At 37.8% G+C, this 25,963-nt stretch overlaps 2 protein-coding genes across 2 annotated transcripts in view; both read left to right on the forward strand.

The window, feature by feature from the left end:
• Positions 1–13,007, forward strand: part of LOC148948793 (serine beta-lactamase-like protein LACTB, mitochondrial) — a 30,316-nt gene extending 17,309 nt beyond the window's left edge. The window contains exons 6-7 of the mRNA XM_089094092.1: positions 4,424–4,573; positions 12,450–13,007. Coding sequence (XP_088950218.1) covers positions 4,424–4,573; positions 12,450–12,622 — 323 coding nt within the window. The 3' untranslated portion in view covers positions 12,623–13,007. The remainder of the gene's footprint in view (positions 1–4,423; positions 4,574–12,449) is intronic.
• Positions 13,008–20,215: 7,208 nt separating this feature from the next.
• LOC148948794 (uncharacterized) lies at positions 20,216–20,608 on the forward strand. The gene has a single exon (XM_089095016.1). It carries the CDS (start codon positions 20,216–20,218, stop codon positions 20,606–20,608), a length of 393 nt encoding a protein of 130 aa, XP_088951142.1.
• The last annotated feature ends 5,355 nt before the right edge of the window (positions 20,609–25,963 follow it).

A 25,963-nucleotide genomic window follows, 5' to 3' on the forward strand; every position in this document is an offset into this window, starting at 1 on the left:
TGCCGGTATCTGTGGCCTGAATTCGGAACTGCAAAAATATGCAAGCCCTGATATGCTCCTGTTTCTCCACACCCTGTTCTCTACAATCTGGCAAACCGAGATAATTCCCGAAGATTGGCGGAAGGGTGTCATTATCCCTTTATAGAAGAGGAAAGGCTCTAGAAGCGACTGCTCGAACTACCGTGGAATAACCCTACTGTCTGCCCCGGGAAAACTTTTCTCAATGGTCCTGCTAGATCGATGTAGAAATATCATTCGTAAAATCCGGTGACCGGAGCAAGCTGGTTTCATGTCGGACCGTTCAACCATCGAGCAGATTTTTACGATCCGACAAATCATAGAAAAACCACGGAGTTCCGACAAAAAGCTTTTATTTACCTTCGTCGACTTCCGTGCTGCGTTCGACTCAGTGGACCGAGAAGCTCTTTGGTGGATGCTAGAATTGACAGGCCTCCCTGACAAATACTGCAGACTCTTTAAAGCTCTACACCATGGAACGGAGAGCTGTGTTCAAGTGAACGGCCGGCGCAGTCCGTTCTTCCAAATCACGACAGGAGTGCGCCAAGGATGTGCAGCGGCCCAAGAGCTCTTCAATGTCATCATAGACTACGTTATGACAAGGACTACTTCACGTCTCAGCTTTGGACTAAAGTTTGGAGATCGTGTCATTACAGATGCTGATTTTGCCGATGACTTGGCCATTCTGGCGGACTCCATGGAGCAGTTGCTGGAAGCGCTTCGAATCCTACGAGAAGAGGCTGCAAAAGTAGGACTGCAGATAAACTGGACTAAAGCGAAAATTATGGCCATAGACCCATCCTCCCTTGCAGCCAGTCCTACAGTTAGCCTGGACTAACACCACTAGCAGCGAAGCTGTCTAAAGGTTCATCTACCTGGGCTCCATAATTTCTTCAGATGGCTCGCTTCTTTCTGAACTACAAGCGAGAATATCCAAAGTGTCTTCTGCCATGGGCAGACTGAACCGTCACCTCTGGCGAAAACCAAACATCAGTCGCACAACAAAGCTGCGGATTTTCAACACCCTCATCGGCTCTGTGATGCTCTATGGAGCTGAAATGTAGCAAGCTTTAGCCGCTACCCTCAAGGCAATTGATGTCTTTCAGTCGAAGAACCTGAGGAAGATTGAAGGTCCACGATGGCTCGATTTCGTCAGCAATGAGAAGCTGCTGCAGCTCATCAAGCAGTCTCGGTTGTCGACCCAAGCAGCCGAGCGAACACTACAATGGTTCGGACACCTACTTCGAATGCCTCTACACATACCTGCGAAAACGATCAATGACTTCGACCCTGTCAAAGCCGGTTGGAAGCGACCTCGCGGCCGACCGAAAAAACGATGTTCTGACAGCCTGTCCGAGTTCCTGACGATGGCAAATATCAGGTTGAGCGATGTGCAGACACTTGCCATGGACCGAAGTGGATGGAGGAGGCAGACGTCACTCTCTACGCCGAGCAGCGCCCGGCAGGAGACATAAGTCAAGTAAGTCAAAGTCAAGTAAGTCTGTAACTATGCTAAGATTGGGCCACTCAAGCACATAAAAGAATTACTGCGATAGGCATCATGATCGGTAACCAATATTAGTTGCCGCTATTTTCATTCACAGTTTTACGTCATCTAGTTGCTTATTCTCAACACTTGTTGCTGTTGTTCAAGAAGAAAACTTGTCTATTTGCCAGATAAAAGTTAAATTTTTCAGCTCAATTAATTGCTTGACAATCCAACTGAAATTCCAAAAGTTATGTGTGAACTTCTGTGCGATCCCAGGGCTAGTTTGCCTTGTCAAATTTATCTGCCCCAAAAATGCACTTTCTACACCTCCGCTCGAAGCTCACTCAATGCATGCGTCCAGCAGCCGAGCCGACGAATTTTAGAGAAATCACCCGAGGTTTTTTCACGCCTCCAAGATGTTAATCCTATGACTCTTTATTATTCCTATTTTTACTTTGAATGGATTACTTTCTTTTATTTAATTTATTTTTAAGAAAAATAAATAAAGTTGCTATATATTAAGCAACATATAAATAACAATATAAGTTTGCCAAATATTCAGTGTTTAATGCATCAGAAAAAGTTCAATTATAATCTCGCATATGAATCGCTGCTAAAAACGAACCAGAATACTAAAAACAAACTAAATATTTGTAGTGTTGGGTATATTTGCATTAAAAAATATTAAAATATATCTTGACTAAAAGAGGAAAAAAGTTTTTCCTTAATAATAAAACTTCTAGTTATACTGCTTGCAATAGTGTACACAGTATTTATTATTGCCTAAAACAACATAACTAAAATCATTTTTGATACTTGATAGTTTATCTTGATATTTGACATCTAGCCTTTGTGGCAATTTGCCTATTTTGATAGGGAATATCGTGCAGCAATAGATTTAGATTCATGCCTAAAATTGAATAACGCTAGGGAGGAAGCTCAGTTTTCGACTCCCTAAAATCGTTGAAGAATGGAAAATATAGCATTGGAAATTAGTCAAGAGAACGTTTTGTCTCGTTGTAGTTTTTGACTCCCTAAAATCATTCAAGAATGTAAAATCTAGCATTAGAAATCAGTTAAGAGAACGTTTTGTCTTGTTTTAGTTTTCGACTCCCTAAAATCGTTCAAGAATGTAAAATCTAGTATTAGAAATTAGTCAAGAGAACGTTTTGTCTCGTTGTAGTTTTCGACTCCCTAAAATCGTTCAAGAATAAAATCTAGCATTAGAAATCAATTAAGAGAACGTTTTGTCTCGTTGTAGTTTTCGACTCCCTAAAATCGTTCAAGAATGTAAAATCGAGCATTAGTAATCAGTTAAGAGAACTTTATGTCTTGTTGTAGTTTTCGACTCCCTAAAATCGTTCAAGAATGTAAAATCTAGCATTAGAAATTAGTCAAGAGAACATTTTGTCTCGTTGTAGTTTTCGACTCCCTAAAATCGTTCAAGAATGTAAAATCTAGCATTAGAAATCAATTAAGAGAACGTTTTGTCTCGTTGTAGTTTTCGACCCCCTAAAATCGTTCAAGAATGTAAAATCGAGCATTAGTAATCAGTTAAGAGAACGTTATGTCTCGTTGTAGTTTTCGACTCCCTAAAATCGTTCAAGAATGTAAAATCTAGCATTAGAAATTAGTCAAGAGAACATTTTGTCTCGTTGTAGTTTTCGACTCCCTAAAATCGTTCAAGAATGTAAAATCTAGCATTAGAAATCAATTAAGAGAACGTTTTGTCTCGTTGTAGTTTTCGACTCCCTAAAATCGTTCAAGAATGTAAAATCGAGCATTAGTAATCAGTTAAGAGAACGTTATGTCTCGTTGTAGTTTTCGACTCCCTAAAATCGTTCAAGAATGTAAAATCTAGCATTAGAAATTAGTCAAGAGAACATTTTGTCTCGTTGTAGTTTTCGACTCCCTAAAATCGTTCAAGAATGTAAAATCTAGTATTAGAAATTAGTCAAGAGAACGTTTTGTCTCGTTGTAATTTTCGACTCCCTAAAATCGTTCAAGAATGTAAAATCTAGCATTAGAAATCAGTTAAGAGAACGTTTTGTCTCGTTGTAGTTTTCGACTCCCTAAAATCGTTCAAGAATGTAAAATCTAGCATTAGAAATTAGTCAAGAGAACGTTTTTGTCTCGTTGTAGTATTTTCAAAACATGAATATTTTCGCTCTTGTAGTTCGTGGTTAAAATACCTGACCAAACACAATTTAAAAAGCTATTTATGAGTGAGATAGGTTCTTTTGGATAAAAGTGCAAGATTTTTTGGATCGTTACTACCATTATCGCTGAGGATAAATGTAAGGTAAACGGCCGCTCCTTATCTTGTGAAATAGTTCGTTTATAGGTGAAAATTCGGTATTAGTTTATTGACTTGCATTGGTTTTAGGCCTTGTTCTTGCTTTATCAAGTAACTAGGTTTCAGTGACTATGTATGAATTACTAAACAGGAAAAACATTAACTTTCATTCACTGTATCAATACACAGCCACTAGTTTGTCCTTCAGTTTTGTTAGAAAAAGATATTTACACACGGCACAAGCAATTCTTTGACATTTCAAATTTTCTGAATGACATAACAGGGCTTAGCTTTATATTGATACAGTGAGTGAAAGCTGCTTTTATCTTCATTTGTTAATGCATGCACAGTCACTGAATGCTCTATAGTTGCTTAATCAAGTATTATTATAGTTACTTAGTTACTTTTATAGTTACTATAGTTACTTTTCATCCTTATGAGGAGTTGTCGTGGGCTGGGAACCAGCCACCGATACAAGTGGTAATAAAACTCGGTGGCGGATCATCTTATAATTGAGTATGCGAAAAAAAAAGTCGGCATCGAAATCTCTTCAGGGACATAAATCCTAATACATTTGCTTCTTTTATTAATCAGTTACTGACGATAATCGTTTTATTTAGGATATTTAAAGCGAGAAACAATGGAAATGATATGGTCTCCTATCATTAAAACCAAGTTGAACCGATTCTATGGAATGGGATGGGGCGTAATGCCAACAAAGAAGGAAATTGCATTTGGTGACGAAAATCGATTTCACGTCTCCCACTCTGGTATGTTTAGCTGTTTGTTATTACTAATTGTTTCAGTTTTTATTTTAGAGCTTTTCAAAACATTGAATTGTTTGTTTACTGTGTTGCATGATCAATACTTTGGTCCTGCTTCTTTCCCTTAGTACATCGATTTCAGCTTATTAGCTAGAAAGGGGTAAAGGTCTAACATTTGCAGTTCTTACAGATAGTTTGGATCTCAGGCTCCGTTCTAGCAGGCGAGCAGGCATGGACCAGTTTCAAATTGAAGCTGGCTAAAATCGTAAAAGGGCTTAAGATATGCGATGGTTACCTGCACCAGCCGCCAAAGAAATTGGAGCTTTCCTTTTGCTCCTTTCTAAGGAGTGATTTTAGAAACTGAGCATTCTACTTTAGAACCAAGGCAGATATTTCTTTTGTTTTTCAACGCTGGTCGGTGCTGATCAAAGTACATGAGATCCATTTTCCCGTATAAAAATTCATTTATGCGCTACACCGTTCTAAAGATTTTGAGGGACTGACAACTACACTGTCGTGATACATTAGAAACAACATCTGGTTCAAGTTTTAACACAATTGGCTATTATGTCTTTGTCATTGCTGCGGGGAGGGGTAACCATCTTATGCTTGCTGGTGTAAATATTATTTGCTTCCGTTGCATTTGAGGGTACGTAAAATTTGGTCTGATTTGCGCTATGAAGAGGGAAGTGCAAGTAAAAATAGATTGCTAGACCACGATAATCTTCTTGGTTGGGGCTTAGAAACATCAGCGAATTATTTTACCTTTTATTTGATCAAAACAATCGGGAAAATGGAATTCAAAGACAAATGAGGGAGTTTTAATTAAGAACTGATTATTTGAACAAGTTCGTTTTAAGGGAGTAGGGGTTACATATTTATACTGAAATATATATTCTTGAGGACACAAAAAATTCGGTTCCATGTCCGATACAGAAAAGGATGTGCAAGTAAGAATATGTTGTTAAGGGACAGTCATCTTCGAAAGTCAGGCATTTGAAACTTGTGTAAATTAGTCCGGCCGGATTTAGCATCGTTGAGAGAAGTTTGAGGGGGTACTTCCGTAACGCCTCAAATGAAAACCGACGAGTTGTAGGTGCTGATGCCCTAGATCACAGTAGACAGAATATACCCAGTAAGCTTATCGCAGATCATTTCTGGTCTTCGTGAACAAAAAGCTCCTCCCACTTATTTCTGTTTCAATGCACTTTGCACTCTGCACTCCTTCCCGCTTGTACTCCTTCCCACTTATTTCAATGCACTTTGATTGAAACAGACGGAAACAGACTAACCTGCATTCCCGCTAATCTGACTTCGCCTATGTTTATATCTGCAAAAACGTTCTCCGGAGCACTCGCACCCCGGTCCGGGTTTTTATAATGGGTGAGATAGCGAATGATTATACTGCTAATTATATAAACTGTGCCCTAGATATACTATTTATAGGTAATCGTTTGCGAAGAAGTAAAACCTAGGCGTTTCATCAATCGTTTGTTGGACCAGGGTTATCTTTATGGGTGAGAGGTTAAGAACTTCTGGACAGCTAGGGCACCTTTTATTGGTCTTTGATACACTTAAGGGTAGGAAAAATTATTGTCACCTAGAATTCAGTTTTTACGCAACGTTTATCAATAGAAATAAACAGAATGATGTAGTTCCTGAATTATTAGTAGTTTATTTGTAGTATATGATCTGAAAAAGCGACAAATAGCTTTATAGTACTAGGTTGAATAAGGTTATACTAAGGTTAGTATACCCTTATAGGTTATACTTTTAATCTGTCGATGGTTTTGAAAGTTGTATCATCTACTGTTGCTAGCCACCTCTGTTCATGATTTGCTTTGAGTTTATCATTTATATGGAAAGTAATCGACAGCGAAGAAACAAAATAAAAGCGAGGGGTTTGATACTATTGCAAATGTATCTGCATTTTATTTTAATTTCTCTCCAATATATTTGAGAGTAGATTACATATATACATTTAAATGTTCAACCGCGTTCAAATCTATATTTTGTTTCGAATAAATTTAACGTTACATTACCTGTATATATTTAACACCTTTATTAATGAAGCGCGCAAAGAATTGCTGCACTGCTTTGGGTTTTACACTTAAATTATTATTTGACTTTATTTCTGCTCTTCTTCGGTTTAATGTAGCTCTTTACTTTTCTTCAGAAAACTTCTTTCGTGGAAAATGTTTTCTTAAATTAATTTTTATTCGCCTATAATTGACATAGTTTGTTTATTAGTTAATTAAAGAATAATTTAAAATCTTTTTTCTGTTTTTCTCCTTAAGAATTAAGATTCTGGCTTTCAAAACATATATTGAATAAGATTGTACTGTAAATTGTAATAATAGATATCCTATAGTACTTTGGGTGAATGACTACGGGGAATATTATTATTGTTATTCAATATTATTTTTCGACATTATTCAATATAATATTATTCTAATAAATGGATTGAAAATCTTCATTATCATCGGGCTTGTACAGGGCGGAAGGAATTATGATCTCATTAAAACGCATATTACAATACCATCATATTACAATTTTAGTAGAGACAAAAGTTGATCGACCATCTCTCTCAAAATGTCCTGAAAGTTTCAACTTAATACCCTTAGCCGTTCCTGAGATATTGCACATACGTGCTTTTGACAAACTTGGATGCACATAGTGGCTTTTGGTTTAGTTCTACATCCCCAACGAATTGCCTTAAAATTTCCCACGTAACACCCTTAGCTTTTCCTGGAATATTGCGCTGTCGCTCTTTTAATCAAATGATACACATATTATTTTTGATTAAGTCTTGCATCCCCCTCAATTTTCCCTGACAGTTTCAGCTTAATACCGTTTTCTGTTCCTGAAATATTGTATATATGCCATTTCGACAGCCTGAATGCACTTAAGCTCTATTGATTTAGGTCTACAGTAGAAGTAGTAATAGTAGCAGTAGTAGTCACCGTCGCCGTAGTAGTAATAGCAGTTGCAAGTAATCGTGTGTGCATTTACAAGTAGTCGTAGTCCCAGGTAATTGCAGTCCCGAGTATTCGTGGTCACAAGTAGTTGCAGTCGCTGTCGCAAGTATTCGATGTCGCAGTCACAAGTGTTTGTAGTCGCAAATAGTTACAGTCGCAGTCCCAAGTTGTCGCAATCGCTATCTCAATATTAGTATTAGTACTAATAATAGTAGCAACAATAGTCGTAGTAGTAGCCTTGAAAGTTTCAACTTAATACCCTTAGCCATTCCTGAGATATTCCTCATAGGCTTTTTTGACAACCTGTATGCGCATAGTTCTTTTTTATTGGGTTCAACATGCCCTGAAAGTTTCAAACTGATATCCTTAGCCACCCCTAACATATCGTAGACACGCCCTTTTGACAACCTCGATGCACGTAGTGATTTTTTATTTAGTTTGACATCCCCCACAACATGCAATGAAAGTTCCAGCGTAATAACATTTGCTGTTGTTTGATATTGCACAGACACCCTTTTGACAATCTGGTATGCACGTAGTACCTTTTGATTTAGTTATACATCCCCCTCAACTTTCCCTGAAAGTTTCAACATAGTGCCTTTTGATTGAGTTATACAACCTCCTCAACTTTTACTGAAAGTTTCAACTTAATACCCTTCTGCGTTAATGGGATATTTCTTTTATGCTATTCAAACCTGGATGCGCTTAAACTCTTTTGATTTTGTACGATAGTAGTAGTAGTCAGGTGTGGATCTAGAGCAAAATCTTGGGGGAGGCCCAATGTGATAAGGGCGCAAATTACCAAAATCTGGGGGGAGGGATTTAATTCTAAAAAAAAGTAAAAAAAAAGAAAAAAACAGGATAAGAGGGCGCCAGAAAAATCTTGAGGGGGGACAGGGTTCCCTCAACCCCCCGGATCCGCCAGTGGTAGTAGTAGTTGTAGCAGCAATAGTATTAGTAGTAGCAGTAGCAGTGGTAGTAGTAGTAGTCGCCTTGAAGGTTTCAACTTGATACCCTGACCCGTTTCTGGGATATCGCTTAGACGCCCTTTTGACAACCTGCATGCATATAGAGCCTTTTGATTTAGTTTTATATCCCCATCAACTTTCCCTGAAAGTTTCAACTTAGTAACCTATTCCCTTCCTGAGATATTGTATCTATACCACTTTGACAACCTGCATTCACTTGACCTCTTTTGATTTAGTTCAAGAGCACTAGGAGCATTAACAGTGTTAATTTTAGTAGCCCTGAAAGTTTCTACTTAAAACCCTCAGCCGTTCCGGAGATATTCCTGATTCGCCTTTTCGACAACCTGCATGCACGTAGTTTCTTTTGATTTGGTTCAACGCGCCCTGAAAGTTTCAAGCTAATATCCTTAACCGCTCCTGATTTATCGTAGACACGTCCTTTTGACAACCTCGATGCACATAGTGATTTTCGATTTAGTTCAACATCCCCCACAACATGCCCTGAAAGTTCCAACGTAATAACCTTTACTGTTGTTTAGATACTGCACAGATACCCTTTTGACAATCTGGATACATGTTATACCTTTTGATTTAGTCCTACATCCCCCTCAACTTTCCCTGAAAGTTTCAACGTAGTACCTTTTGATATAGGCATACATCCGTCTCAACTTTCCCTGGAAGTTTCAACATACTACCCTATTCTGTTTCTTAGATTATTTGAAAAAAATTACGTTTTCTAAAGAGTTAAAGCGGCTGAGTTACAAGGTCGAACCTTAAATCGTACAGGGAGGCACAGTTGGGGGGGGTGCCCCCCCACCCCCCCCCCCCTTCGCAGCCTTTAAATAAAAAAAAAGTTTTTTAAACTGTAAGTAAGGAGCGACATTAAATCTTAAAACGAACAGAAATTATTCCGTATATGAAAGGGGCTGTGCCCTCCTCAACGCCTCGCTCTTTACGCTAAAGTTTTTACTTGTTCAAAAAAAGATTTGTGAGAAAGTCAAACTTTAGCGTAAAGAGCGAGGCGTGGAGGAGGGCACAGCCTCTTTCATATACGGAATAATTTCTGTTCGTTTTAAGATTTAATGTCGCTCCTTACTTTCAGTTTAAAAAACTTTTTTATTTATTTAAAGGCTGCGAAAGCGGGGGGTTTGGGGGCGGCAGCCCCCCAACCGTGCCTCCTAATCCCTGTACGTTTTAAGGTTCGACCTTGTAACTCAGCCTCTTTAACTCTTTAGAAAACGTAGTTTTTTTCAAATAATTTCTGCACGTTTTTGTACAGTTTATTACTTATTATTGCTTGACTAACTGTTAGCTGATCGTGTCAGGAGTTAAAGTTGGGGGGCTGCCGCCCCCCAAACCCCCGCTCTTGAACATTCTTGTGTTAAGGCTTTTAATTCCTGAATACTCAAATCACTTCGTACAGGGTTCCTCCTAATCCCTGTACGTTTTAAGATTCGAACTTGTGACTCAGCCTCTTTAACAGCCCCCCAACTGTGCATCCTAATCTCTGTACGTTTTAAGCGTCGACCTTGTAACTCAGCCTCTTTAACTCTTTAGAAAACGTAATTTTTTTCAAATAATTTAAAAAAGAAACTGAGTTTCTTTTTTAAACTTTAAATTCAGTATATAAAAAATTTCTCCAACGGTGAATCGAACCCGGGTTTTCCACCTGACAGTCAGAAGTCTCGACCGCTGGACTAAAGAGACACAATTGTAATTGTTTTTTAGTAAGATGAATCCATTTTTGACGCAAGCAAATCCCCAGAAAATTTGATATTTGGTTTTTGGGTAACAGATAAGGAGTGATCAGATTAAGCTGAAATTTGGAGGATGAGCTCCCGAGCCCCAGGAAAGCTCATCCTCTAAATTTTAGCCCGATCAGACAACGTTAAAGGGGGTTGTGGTGGGAAAAATTAACATGGGCTATTATAGGAAAACGAGGTTTTTCGTAAATGTAAATTCGGGGGATAATTTTTTCGGTCTGAAAATATCAAAAGGCCCTAACAGGTCGAATTCTGCTTCGAATGAGTCCTCATTCACCGGGATCAGTTGCCAACTGTGGCTTGTAGGCCTGGATAAGAAAAAAAAAAAGAAATGAATTTTGAGTGGCTGTATTTGTTTTTTTGAAAACAGGGAAGGAGTGATCGGATTGAGCTGAAATTTTGAAGATAAGCTCCCGGGCCCTAGGAAAGCTTAACCTCTAAATTTCAGCCCAATCGGACAACGTTAAAGGGGGCTGTGGTGGGAGGGTCGAAACTTCCGGCCCAGTTTACCCCATGAAGATAAAGTCGGAGGAGAATGAAATTTTGCAAGTTTCTTAGTTTGAGCTTGGGCTACAAAATGCGATTACCGCCGTCTTTCTGCGACCTCTAGGAACTGAAATCGCTTAACATTGTGATGGGTCGCCTCTTTATAGAGGCACAAGTGTGCCTCCTTGATGCTGCTTTTATGCCATTCAAACCTGGATGCACTTAAACTCTTTTGATTTAGTTCAGTAGTAGTAGTAATAGTAGTAGCGTTGGTAGCAGTAGTAATATTAGTAGTAGTAGTAGTCGCCCTGAGGGTTTCAACTTTATACCCTCAGCTGTTTCTGAGATACTGCTGATACGCCCTTTTGACAACCTGCATGCATATAGCTCCTTTTGATCTAGTTTAATGTCCTCATCAACTTTCCCTGAAAGTTTCAACTTAGTAACCTATTCCCTTTCTGAGACATTGTATCTATGCCACTTTGACACCCTGGATGCACTTACCCTTTTTGGATGTATTTCAATAGTAGTATTAATAATATTAATTGTAGTAGCCCTTAATACCCTCAATTTTCAACTTAATATCCTCAATTGCTCCTGAGATATTGCTGATGCGCCCTTTTGACAACCTGCATGCACATAGTGTGTTTTGATTTAGTTCAATATTCCATGAAAGTTTTTTCTTAGTACCCATAGCCTTTCTGGAGATCGAGGATCCAACATATCTCCCTTTCCCAATAAAAAATTACACATGTAAACTCAGTGGAACTTGCAGAGCGTACACCCCTTGCCCCAGGGATTATGTGGGCCATGTCATCCCCAGAGCCATAGTTACTTGACCTTTTGTCGATTTTGAACAAGATCACTACCTCCAATTTTGATCGGATGTCTTGGGGGGGGGGCAGCTAAAAAGGGCAAGAGTACGGGGGCTGATTGCCTTCCAATAGCTTTGGTCTAGGATTTTCAATTGAATTAGTCCCTTCCGAAGTTTCTACGATAACTCCTTTCACACTGAGTGGCCCAATGAAAAAAAACAAAAAAACATTGAAACCGTATCGCTCTTTACCTAGGCAGTGCTATTGCGCTGCCTATGATTGTCTTTAAACATCTTATGATATGATCTTATAGAAATTTGAACATAGGATTGAATAACTTGGGACGGGTCCGTAAAATTCAGCTCTGATTCAGCAAATGTGTCAGTTGAAATTTTACTCTTTTTACTCTTTTTTCTCATTAATATATCAAATTCGGCGGGGTTCTAACTCATTTTTTAAGACGCAGATCTAAGGTTTTTTATTTTTGATATTTATTCGAGATTTTCAAAGAAATTGCTGCGAATTCTAGGCGATAATTAGAAACTTTGCACGCTTTGTGTTCCCACGTCTATTTTTTTTTATAAGTAAGAGAAATAAAATGGTTGATTTCTAATATTTTTATTATTGTTACAGCAAAATTGTAGCTAGCCATGCCGTTAGGGGTTATATGGGTTTATTTTGAACGGTAGTTGAATTGTGTATGAGTTAAAATATTTGTTTACTGCGTCAATTTTCCATGTAAAATTTCTGGAGTATTGGAGGATTATGCTCTTGAGTATTTTGATTTAAATTTTCTTCTTTTTTGTAATTATGGTAAAAGACTACTTTAGTAGCCAAATATTAATATCTGTTTTATAAAAAATTGCTTTTAGGTGCAGCTGTTGGGGCTAGTAGTATTCTAATGATTCTGCCAAGTTGTAAAAATGATACAGCTCCAGCTGGTGTTGTTGTCGCAATAATTGTCAACATGCAAAACGTACATCTGGGCCATCTTGCTCTTGAAATTGCTGAAGAAGTTAATAGATGGAAAAATAGTGAATTCTAAGCTGGTTTTCAGGCAACGTGAGAGATTTAAAGTGATCTTTATTCCAACCTTTCACTATGAATTGATTTAGTTTTTATTCAATTTGAATTTGAGACGGTTTTAAATAATTTTGTTGGTTTGATTTAAACGAAATTAATTTGATTTAACTGGTTTAATTTTATTGATTTATTTGAAAGGGTTTTGTCTTAGTTTAATTTGAATTAATTTAATTTGTGAATCGGTTTAATTTTTGTCCAGAGTTTTGAGCCAAACTTTTGTTTCGGGTGAACCATTAACATATGATTCATTTAAGATAAACTGTTCAAGGTTACTGTCACTTTTTCTTCGGTTTTAATTTCTTATTTTGTTATTTGTTCTGTTTAATAATATAATTGTTTGTTTAATATCACTGCATATGTCCTTTAGAGCCTAATGGCTATTAATGTCTTGAATGTTATTTCCTTTCAGAATGAGCACAGATCATTATTATCTCAATTAAATATAAATTTTAGTGATTTGAATTCCGATGTGTCAAAAACATTGAAAGAAAAGAACAAAGAAAAAATTCTTTCAGGTCGAGTGGTTAGCGCGCTAGACTTGAGACCCTTTATCCGTGAAGACAGAGGTTCGAGTCCCAAAGTTTCTGGTTATTTGGTTTGAATGGGGTCAGTATCGTGACTCTATAAGCTCAAGAAAGTCGACCCATATCTAAATGGGTACCTGGAAAAATCTGGAGAGGGTAAACAGGAAGGGTGTGTGAAAACAGAGGGTGGCTGGCCTCCAACCACCCATTGCACATCCTGGCTGAAGGGCCATGAAACTGAGATCAGGACCACCGGTAGGGATTGTAAAATCCAAGGTCGGATTCTACCTTTTTTATGGCATTAATGTACCTGGATAGATATATCTACTACTGCAGTTACTAACTGCAGCACTAAGCCCCTGAGGCCAACACAGTTGTGTACACTTCTCTTCCACCCCAACCTATTCATTCCTTCACATTTAAAACCTATTCATTCCTTCACGCTTCACACTTCATTCCTTCCATGAAGTTCCAACCTCCTTTAAATCTTTCATTATGACGTCTTCCCACCCCCTTTGGAGACAACCCCTTTTTCTCTTTGCTGCAGATGGGTGGCTAAAAAGAACAATTTTTTGACAATATGTCATCCTGCCTCCGTAAAACGTGTCCTAGCCATCGCAACTTTCATTATAGCCCTAGAAACTGGAATAGAACTGCATTTTTCATACAGCTTGTTGCTTGACATTCGGTCAGTCAAAATGGTACCGAATGCTGTCCATAGACAGTTCCTCTGGGAAACATTTAACAAATTTGTATCTACCTTTCAAAGTGCCCACGTTTCAGAACCACACTTGGCCACTGTCATTACCGTAGCATCCTATATTCTAATTTTAGTTCGCAGACTTATCTTCCTATTCTTTCAAGCTCTTCTGTCAGAAATACCTGCTAACAGAAAAGCAGACACCCACCCACTGTTTTTATATAATCTTGAGGAGAAAATTTGAAAATTTTGCTAGAAACTGAGGGAGATTTCAAATTGTAATATTCACCTTCCCCCCCCCCCCCTCCAATAAAAATCAAACTAATATACATGAAAGTGCTAGTTTGCTATTTTGATGGAAGGGGTGATTACAATCAAGTAATAAAATAACTGTCAGCTGACGTAAAATTTATTTCACTTGTGGACATATTTATTTTGAGTAAACTGGAATTTCAAATAACTATAGTTTTAAGTGTAGAGCTCTATTAAGTGAAAAATGGGCAGAAATAAAGTCAAATAATCTTCAAAGCCTAAAACTACCCAAATCACTATCAATAAATAAATTAAACCCAAAACGAACAGAAATTATAATAAATAGCCGAGTCAAACTCAAAAGGAGCAAAAATTAACATTACTAGGGCTGACAACCCCCATGCCTTCTCAAGACCAGAGCATAACTTAGGCGGTACTGAAAAACAAAACAAAAAGAACAACAAACAAATGACTGTGGATTGTCAGTTTGATATACCTATAAAATCAAAACGAAGTGCCGATTAGACCAGGTAAGCCCCCCCTAAAATTCAGCCTATGGGCGCCCATGACTGTAGATATTGGGAGCGATGGACGGTTTCGCTGTTGTTTTTGTAAGAGTTGCTGTAACTTGACCTGAAGTAGGTCGGAATCGAAAGTCGACTTTGCTTTTTATTCTAGATCGCATGTGCATAAGCTAATCATTCACTTTGAAATTGTTGAATAGTAGTTTTAGTTGCTAATTTCGAAGAAAATAGCTGCGCCAGCTCACTTTACATACAGACTGAGGTGTACCCAGGGGATGGCTGTGGGCATGTCCCCTTCCAAAAGTTCCAGGGTTAAACTAATTCCCATAGTGTCAATTGGGGAGGGGGGCAGTTTGATATTTGCCCCTCTTGATTTAGACAAAGACATTTTGTCCACCCCCCAAATTTTCATGAATTGACGCCACTGCTAATTAAAGGGGTGCAGGAACGAAAATACAATTGGGGGATCCTAAGTTTTACTGATCCCTCCCTCAAAAAAGAAAATAATTCTTTATCCCCACTCCCAGTATACAGAAATGTGTAACTAACGAAATGAATTTAAAAACATACAAATATTACATAGACGGCCTATTATGAAACCTTCAAATCATTCCATTGAAAAAATTCGAAAATGAAAATAATGAAAGAGGCAATCCAATCACCGAATGTAAAGTTTGAGGAACTTTACTAATTCTTGTGGGTGCATATGCATAAGCCTTTAATGGCTTATGCATATATCGTGTGTTTTTTTTTTTTGGGGGGGGGGGGAGGGGTTGTAGTCATTAATTTGAAATAGCGTTGAGCTCAATCCTGCCTTGGGTACTTGCGCAATATAAATATTATGCCGTTAAATCTTGTGATAAATAAATACCTCTTATGTCTTCCACAAACGAAAAGGCAAATATAGGTCAATCATGTTATGCAAATGACAAAAGGAAGTAGATTCATTTACAGCTGATTCATTACTTGTAACTTAGGACCGGTCAAAACACACTCGACAAGCATTAAAATTAGAGAGATTTGCATCACAAGTTCATGGAACGACGTTGCAGTGGTATTACAGGTTTGTTCCCACGTTATTTTGTCAAGCGACGGAAAGAAAGATATGAATATGATCAGATAATTAATTTTTTAAGTTTCAACTTTAGTCTTTACTTAGAAAAAATTCTTCTTTTTAATTAATGCCTCAAAGGTACCTTCAAACGTAACATTCTAAAAACGTGAAATGAGATTTTTATTTAAAAATTAAACGAGCTTTTTTTTAAAAATCTTGCGCGTAACCTAGGTTAAGCAATTTAAAAAAATCAGAACAGGTCAAAGACCTGTTAATGCAATTATGTTTCATACATTTAATGAATTTCCTCGTTTGCTAATCTAGCGGAAGTGCGTTGACTTCGCAAACCAGCATTAATATTCCAAAATTTGTTTTATTAATTTTAAACTTTATTCAGTAAGTTAAATGTTTTCCGGGGTTGAGTGCAGGGCTGTCAATTGAGGGTAGGACGCATTTGCATCCCTATATTTTAGAAATCAACTTTTGGGGGCATTTTTATGAAAAAAATAGTCCCTGTTCTTGTTTTTGAAAAATCTTATGATATATATATATATATATATATATATATATATATATATATATATATATATATATATATATATATATATATATATATATATATATATATATATATATATATACATATATATATTTGGAGTACGTCTGACAGCAATACCGTACGAATTACAATTCAATGCGGGATTACTGGAGGATAGCAAAATCTCAGTTAATGGAATTACATCAAAGGGACAATAATAACTATGCCACGTACATTGTCCCAGTCAGAGATATATCCAGAAGGAGGGCCTAATACGTTTGATTGAGAGGAAAGAAATATAATCAAACACAATACAAGAGTAACAACATGCATATCTGAGAAACTGAGTCATAATGATAAGAGAAAAATGAAAAATGGCAGTAAGAAACATAAAAACATTTGACCAAAAAAATATCAAATGCACCTAGAGAAATTATGTATTAAGTAAGGAAAGTTGGGTTTCAAATCTTCTTAATACTTTGCTGTTTGAAAATTTGAACAATAAATCGCTCTTGTTGACTTCACCAATCTTGGTCTCGAATTAGAGTTGAAAAGTAAAAGCAGTTTGAACCTAGATTTAGTTTGTCGCTGATTTGGCAACACTATAATATTTCTTGCAGGGGTGGATCCAGAATTTTTTTTTTGGGGGGGGGGGGTACAAAATAGGTTGATCCGATAAACTTGGGATAGGAGTAAGTTTAATTAACGCAAAGTTGCGTTAATCAAGTAAGTTACACTACTTTAGACTACGTTAGGGGGCGCGTGCTCCCTCGCCCCCCCCCTGGATCTGCCACTGAGTTCTTGTCTTTTTATTATTAACCTCTGAAGAATTGTAATACCAGCGACTTATTGTTCCATAAAGTAAGAAAATTCACTCTAGTAACTTCGCTTTGAACATCTTCTAGGACTGCATATATTATTAATTAATTTAAAAAAAAGAATCCGAAAAAGAAGTTTTTTAAAGAAAAGTACAGGCCATTTTAAACTTAAGCTCAGCAGAAGTAAATACCTTTTAAAATTCAAACTCAAAACGACCAGAAATTACTATTAAAGAACAAATGAAACCCAAAACGAACAAAATTAAATAAACAATCATAGCAAAAAAACATACAACATGTAATAATGTAAATGAATAAATAAATCTTAAAGCAAGTAATGCTTAAAGAATATGCAAATCAAGCTTAAAACGGAAAAAAATATTTTGCTATTGAAGTATAAATGAAACTCAAAACGAACAGAAAGCAAATAAACAATCAATGCAAACAAACATACAATAGATATTACTGTAAATGAATAAATAAATCTTAAAACAAGTGAAACTTAAGTTGAATATGAAAATCAAGCTTGAAACGAACAAAAATTACTACACACATGAGTTTGGGTGTCGCCTCCTTCTCTCACTGTAAAAGTCTAAAACTTACTGCGTCATTAGCGTTTTACTGAAAACGAATTTCATTAAAATATTTTCTTTTGTACTTAATATTGAAAATAAACATCAAAATTACAGGAAAATTTTAGACTGATGAGCTTTCAGCAATAATTTTCATTATACATCAGATATTCGGATTAATGAACTAGTTTTTTCTAGAATTGTTCAAGACGAATATAGTTTTACTATAAACAAGAGTTTGGATACTGCCCTCTTCCTTAACTGTAAAAATCAATAGCCTACTGCGTCATTGGCACTTCACTGAAAACGAATTATATTACAAGTATTTTCTTTTTCAGTTCTTACAGCATTGAAAATGCTGTAAGTTACAGTGATTTTATTTCACTGTAATAAAATTACAGTGAAATAAAATCTTGAACTGATGGATCTTTCAACAATTAATATCATTGTATATCAAATATTCAATTTGATTTTGTTTATACTTTCCAAGACTGTTCAAGACACATATAGTTTTCAGTAAAGCGCCAATGACGCAGTAGGATTTAAACTTTTACAGTGAGAGAAGGAGGCGATACCCAAACTCTTGTTTGTAGCGGTTTTTGTTCGTTTCAAGCTTGATTTTCATATTCATTTTAAGTTTCTCTCGTTTTAAGATTTTTTTTTATTCATTTACATTAATATCTATTGTATGTTCGTTTGCATTGATTGTTTATTTAATTTCTGTTCATTTTGAGTTTCATTTATACTTCAATAGCAAAATATTTTTTTCGTTTTAAGCTTAATTTGCATATTCAATTTAAGCATTACTCGCTTTAAGATCTATTTATTCATTTATATTATTACCTTTGTATGTATTTTTGCTATGATTGTTTATTTAATTTCTGTTCGTTTTTTTGTTTTATTTATTTTTTAATAATAGTTTCTGGTCGTTGAGTTTTAATTTTAACAGGTATTTGTATCTTCTGGCCTTAAGTTTAAAATGGCCTTTATTTTTCTTTGAAAAACTTCTGTTTCGGAATTTTTTTTTTTAATTTTCAAGTTTTTAATAATTCCTTATTTCAAAATCAAACTTTTTTTTCAAAATCAAACGTTCATCAAAGCATCAAAACTATTATGAAAGTAACAATATCAAAGTAAAAAAATGAGTTTGTGTCAACCTTAGAATTTTTATTATTTGTTGTTTGAGCTATTTTTAATAAAATGGATATCTCAAAATTTTTATCGGATGTGTTTGGGGAAAAAGGGGCGTGGTCTAATTGCCCTTCGATCTCTTTTGACTCTTTAAAAGTGAACTAGAACTTTCCATTTTCAATCAAATGAGCCCTCTCTGAAATTTATACGAGCATCCCTTCTATAAGAACTATTTATGCACCCAGGGCATAACTTACAACGCCTGTCCCCGAGCCCTGGGGGGTTGTGTCGACCCGGAGTTTCAATATTGGATGTTTGAGCTATTTTTAAACAAATATTCACCTCAACATTTTTATCGGATGGGTTTGGGGAAGAAAAAGGCGTGGAGAGGGAGGGGCTAGTTGCCTTCTGATCTCTTTTGACTCTGAGAAAGTGAACGAGACCTTTTAATTTCCAATCAAATGAACCCTCTCTAAAGTTTATATGAGCATACCTTTCATAAAAATTATATACGGCCCCAGGACATAACTTACAAAGCCTGCCCTCGGGCCCTGGGGGGTTGTGTCGACACCGGAGTTTTTGTTATCTGACATTTGAACTATTTTTAAAAAATGGCTGCCTCAAAATTTTCATCGGATGGGTTTAAAAAAAGGGCATGGGGGGGGGCTAGGGGCCCTCCGATCTCTTTTAACTCTTAAAAATTGAACTAGAACTTTCAATTTCCATTCAATTGAGCCCCCTCTAAAGTTTATACGAGCATCCCTTCCCTAAGAAACATATATGTCCCCAGGGTATAGCTTTCAACGCCTGCCCCCGGGCCCTGGGGGGTTGTGTCGACACCGGAGTTTTTTTATTTGACCTTTGAACTATTTTTAACAAAATGGCTGTTTCAAAATTTTTTCAGGTGCATTTGGGGGAAAAGAGGCGTGGGGGGATAGTTGCCCTCTGTTCTCTTTTACTCTTAGAAACTAAACTAGAACTTTTAATTTCCAATCCAATAAGCCCTCTCTGAACTTAATTCGAATATCCCTTCCATAACAGCTATATATGCCCGCCAGGCATAACTTACAACGCCTACCCCGGGCCCTGAAGGATTTTGTCGACCCTGGAGTTTCGTTATATGATCTTTGAACCACTTTGAAAAAATAGCTCTCTCAAAGTTTTTATCGGATGGGCTTGAGGAAAATAGGGCCAGGGGAGGGGGGGTTGCTAGTTGCCCTCCGATCTCTTTTGACTCTTAAAAAGTGAACGAGAACTTTCAATTTCCATTCAAATGAGCACTCTCTGAAGTTTATACGAGCATATCTTTCATAAGAACTATATATGCCCCCAGTGTATAACTTACAACGACTGCCCCTGGGCTCTGGGAGGTTGTGTAGACACCTGAGTTTTTCTTATCTGACTTTCATGGCCGATAACGCAGACACAGCTAAGAAAGGTCGATGCCATCCAAACTGTACACCTGCGTCGAGTTGAAGGCTTCAAAATGGTATGAAAATATCCGCAATACTGAGATCCTGAGGACCTTCAAGTTAGCGAACCTCTCCACCCAAGTAGAAGCTCGTTCTATAAGATGGTACGGCCACTTACTCCGCCTCCCGTCAACTACCCCTGCAAGGATCATTTCGGACTTCAATCTCTCGATTGTCTGGAAACGTCCTCGAGGGAGGCCGCGCACCAGATGGACTGATGTTATAAATCAACGCCTCTTCAACCGCAACATCGACCCTAATGAGACCTCATCCCTAGCCCTGGACAGGGCTGCTTGGAGAAGACTGACAGTACTTTCAACCAATTCCCTCTATGTTGGCGATCCCGCTGAGCACGAGCGTTAAGTCAAGTAAGTCAAGACTTTTGAACTATTTTAAAAAATGGCTATCTCAAAATTGTTATCGGATGCATTTGGGGAAAAAGGGGCGTAGGGGGGGGGCTAGTTGCCCTCCAATCTCTTGACTCTCAAAAACTGAATTAGAATTTTCAGTTTCCAATCAAATGAACCCTCTCTGAAGTCTTTACGTGCAACCCTTCCATAAGAACCATATATTCCCCCAGGGTAAAACTTACAAAGTCTGCCCTCGGGCCATGGGGACTTTTGTCGACCCAGGAATTTTCGTTATACGATCTTTGAACTATTTTTTTTTAAAGGCTATCTCAAAGTTCATATTTGATGGGTTTAAGGAAAAAGGGCGTGGAGGGGGGGGGGGCTAGTTGCCCTCCTATATTTTTGACTCTTTAAAATTGAACTAGAACTTTCAATTTCCAATCAAATGAGCCCTCTCTGAACTTTATACGAGGATACATTCCATAATAGCCATATTTACCGCCCGGTGATAACTTACTACACTTGCCCATAGCCTCTGGAGGGTTGTGTTCATGCCGGAGTTTTTTTTTATCTGAACTTTGAACTATTTTTAACAAAAATGGCTATCACAAAATTTATCGGATGCATTTTGAGGAAAAGGGGCGTGGGGGGGGGAATAGTTGCCCTCTGGTATCTTTTGACTCTTAAAAACTGAGCTAGAACTTTCAATTTCCAATCAAATGAGCCCTCTCTGAAGTTTAAACGAACATCCCTTCCATAACAGCTATATATGCCCCCCAGTACCTCGGAGTTTTCGTTCTATGATCTTTGAACCATTTCGAAAAAAATGGCTCTCTCAAAGTTCTTATCGGATGGGTTTCAGGAAAGCAGTGACTGGGGGGGGGGCTGGTTGCCCTCTGATCTCTTTTGACTCTTATATAGTGAACGAGAACTTTCATTTTCGAATCAAATTAGCCCTCTCTGAGGTTTATACGAACATCCTTTCTATAAGAACCATATATGCCCCCAGAGCATTACTTAAAACGCCTGCCCCCGGGCCCTGGGGGGTTGCGTTGACACAGGAGTTTTTCTTATTTGACCTTTGAACTATTTCAAACACACTGGCTATCTCAAAATCTCTATCGGATGGGCTTGGGAAAAAGGGTGCCTGGAGGGAGGGAGCTAGTTGCCCTCGCATATCTTTTAACTCTTAAAATGTGAACTAGAACTTTCAATTTCTAACCAACTGAGCCCTCTCTGAAGTTTATGAGAGCATCCCTTTCATAAGAACCATATAAGCCCCCCCCCAGGACTACACTCACAACGCCTATCCCCCGGCCCTGGGGGATTATGTCGACACCGGGGTTTTTGTTATCTGACTTTTGAACTATTTTTAACAACTTTCCCGTGTCAAAATTTTTATTGGATGCATTTAGGGGAACAGGGGCGTTAGGGGGGGGCTAGTTGCCCTCCAATCTTTTTTGACTCTCAAAAACATAACTAGAACTTTAAATTTCCAATCGAATGAGCCCTCTCTGAAGTTCTTACGAGCATCCCTTCCATAAGAACCATATATTCCCCCAGGGCATAACTTACGACGCCTGCCCCCGGGCCCTGGGGGGTTGTGTCGACCGCAGAGTTTTCGTTGTATGATCCGAAAACTATTTTTTTTAAATGGCTATCTCAAAGTTCTTATCGGATGGGTTTGAGGGAAAAAGGGTATGGAGGGGGGGGGGGGGGCGCTATTTTCCCTCCAAACTATCTTGATTCTTAAAAAGTGAACTAGAACTTTAAATTTCCAATCAAATGAGATTATCTTTGACTCTTAAGAAGGGCACTAGAACTCTCGATTTCCAATCGAATGAGCCCCTTTGAATTTTATGTGACAACCCCTTTCATGTGTAGTGCCTCTGGATGTGTTTGGAGAAACGGTGGGCGTGGAAGGGGTGTTAGTTGCCTTCCAGTCATTTTTGACCCTTAAAAAGGGCATTGGAACTCTCGATTTCCAATCGGAAGCCCCCTTGGAAGTTTATACGACGACCCCTTGCATATGAAGTGCCTCTGGAATAAAACATTGGAACCGTATGGCCTTTACTATAGGCAACGCTAGAGCATTGCCTCTGATAACTGAATTACAGAGCTTGTTTTTAGGACCCGATATAAAGCTTTGACGCTTTTAGGCCCAAGCGTTTTTGCCGCTGCGTTTTTGCGAGATTTCCTGGGACAGTGGAAGGACTGAATAGAACGCAACTGATGAGCCAAAAGTAATGAAAGAGTGAAGTGATACCGAACTCTCAACTGCCATTCCTGGGAGACATCTGAGAGTTTATAAGTGGCCATGGAATTCCTGGGTTGTTTTAAAATCACTTTTCAGTAAATAGGCAGGTTGGCGGGGAAGTGCACCTGACACTTTGATGATAAATCATGTCAGTCCAGTTTTGTTAAGAAAAAATAACTGAGTGATAATTTATTGCACCCCCTTGCATTGTGTGCCCCTAGGCCCAGGCCTAGTGGACCTATTGGTAAATATGGGTCTGCTTGTTTTCAAGATGGCCGTTAAGTTTCTTTATATCAAAAGTATGGGTTCAAGCTGGTTTTGGGCTTCAGTATGTATGAAGGAAGACTCGAGCTTGGGAAGTTACTTACTGTTATCATCTCCATTCAAATGTTTCTGGTTTGCTACAAATCGTTCCAGAGTGTCACCGACTGATTCGTAGAATCGTAGAGCCCTGGTTTTCCACCGTCAAGAAATAATCTATGCTAACTCTTTTCAATTTCCGATTGAATGAGCCCGTTTCGAAGTTTCTACGACAACTCCTTTGATACCAAGAAACACAGGAATAATGAAAATTGGAATAATGAAATACGAACCACAGGGAATAAAGCAGCAAAGTCGGTCAAATATGGGACCATGCACAAGGGAAGCAACTTTAGAAAAAAAATTGCCTGCTATTATCTTATCAAAACATAAGTGTTTTGCGCATCGTCATGCATTAAAAGTGCAGTTTTTCGTGAAAAATTGACCTTATTCTGAGAATCATTACAGCTAAATTACAAAAGCGACTATATATAGCAATTTCCTTTAAAATGAGGCATTAAACATATCTCTATGATGTTCTGATAGTCCGCTAGCCCTGGTGAAAAAAAGGGAGACACATCAGTCCTACAAATGCCAAAAAGTGATTTTCCTTGTTTTTATAGGTGGGAGACTATAATTCTTCTGTACAAGGTTTTCGACCATACTGATTCCAATTGTGTAGTTTCCGTTTCGACCAGATGCCGATTTCAAGGGATTTTAGTTTTTTTTTCAAAATCACGATAATTTTCTTTTCGCTGAATTGTGTAGTTTCCGTTTCGACCAGATGCCGATTTCAAGGGATTTTAGTTTTTTTTTCAAAATCACGATAATTTTCTTTTCGCTATATATTTTTATTTCTAAGGTGAACGGAAAAAATACTTACCATTCCTGAATAACTGTTAGATGGTAATTTTTCTCATTCGGTAATTTTTTTCAAAACACATTTTTTAACTTTTGCTTACAATGGGCTGCGGTTTGCTTTTTACTAGATTGGAGCTAGAGCTGTAATGATGAATGACGTTATTATTGTTTCTCCGCTATGACGTGTATATGAAAAATGATGTTACTTTGTATATTGTGCTATGACGTTCATTCAATTTGAAACGGCTTCATAATTAAAATGGCATCACTCAAAAGAATATAGATTATAGTTTGCAAAAGCATATAGTTTGCAAAAGAAGCATATAGATTGAAAAAGCCAGAACATGCCTGAGAGCTATTTCAACGGTTCTCTAATGGGGGGTACGCCTTTACCTCCACTCCTACATATACCCCCCCCCCCCCTAAACGTAAAATACCCCTTTGGAAAACACCCCCTTGGAAAATCCTTCCCGGGAAATAGCCCCCCGAAAAATACCCTCCCTCCTCGTGGAAAATACCCAACCCCATGTTGAAATTTCTCCCCGCCTTAGCACCAACAATAAAGGCATAGACTGAAAATACACGTAGGAACTAAGAAGAATTGGACAACAAGTCCCAAAGAAACATTTGGTTTTCATTTGAAGGTTCAGTGTGGTTTAGAAAATTTAGGTCACTGAAACGTACTCCTTTTGGTAATTGCCCCCCTCCCTAGATCTTTGTGTAAGATCTATCATCCCTCCTTAATAATAGACTCCTGCATTATGAATCAAATTACTTCACTTAATTAAAAGATTGAAATAAACGCAAGAAACTTTTGTGTGTAATAAGAAGGGATATGGATATTACCCACATTTTCCACGTAAAAATTTTGCAAGACAAGTTGATCCCCGCTAAAAGAAAATTATTCCCAAAAGTTTCCTCCTCACTGAAAATTCCCCCAGACAACCCCCCCCCCCGCGAGAAATGTCCGTATGTTTCCCAATAAGAAAATACTATCTGTAAGTAGTGGACAAATTACGCTAACTAAATCACGATATCAGAAAAACCTCATTGTGAATGGGGTATGATTGACTCTGCTTTTGCACGGACCAATGTCAAGCAGTATTAAGCTGCATATTTAAATTCGCCTTTTTTGATGAATCCTTTATTGCGTTGAAAAAAGTAAAAAAAAAACAACTACAAAAAAACGAGGAAGTAATTATTTGGGTGAATCTGGTCAAAATTTCAAACTTGAAAGTTTTTCTCCAGGTTTGTGATATTGGTTTTAAGTGTTAAATGTTTGCTATCGGACATGAGTTAGTTCTCTTTTGGGGTCACATAACACGTGTACCAATGGGGTACCAAGGGTCAATAACCAATCGGGTACCATGACACGCGTTATATTATATATCAACCAGGGGCTTGTCATTATACCCGAATCCGTCGTATTGATTTGAACACTTTTCTCAAAGACAACAGTGTATTTTATAATTCTTAGTGTGGCATAGACTTGCTCAAACTCATCCTTGCCACTGGCGGAACCAGGGGGAAGGCCGGGGGATGTGATTTCTTTCTTACCTTTTAATGATGGAGGCGGTGATATGATTCCTGTACTAAAGTTTAATTATTAGTGCTATAGATGCCTCTCACAATGTAAACTCTTTGCTATAAATTATCATTAAGCAGGGAATGGGAGCTGTGTGTCATAGCACTTTCCGTGTAATAACACCCGAATCTCCCCTACTGGAACAGGCCCGAATCTCCTATCTATGCGTTTTCTTAGTATGCACCCAATCCAACCCCGTGGAGGGTATCGGGAGGGCTCTTAAACTCTTCTCTTCGTGATATCCATCTGAAGGTTATGACGACATTTTTCGCAGAGCGAGTTGTTGTGTTTCGAGGAAAATTTTGTGGGGAGTAACAGCAAATTTCCCCTTTGTGTGTGCTTGGGGCCAGCCTGAGATCTGTGGT

Source organism: Artemia sp. Qi Xiang Cuo, chromosome 9 (assembly GCF_049724085.1).
Source record: "Artemia sp. Qi Xiang Cuo chromosome 9, ASM4972408v1, whole genome shotgun sequence".
Taxonomy (NCBI): domain Eukaryota; kingdom Metazoa; phylum Arthropoda; class Branchiopoda; order Anostraca; family Artemiidae; genus Artemia; species Artemia sp. Qi Xiang Cuo.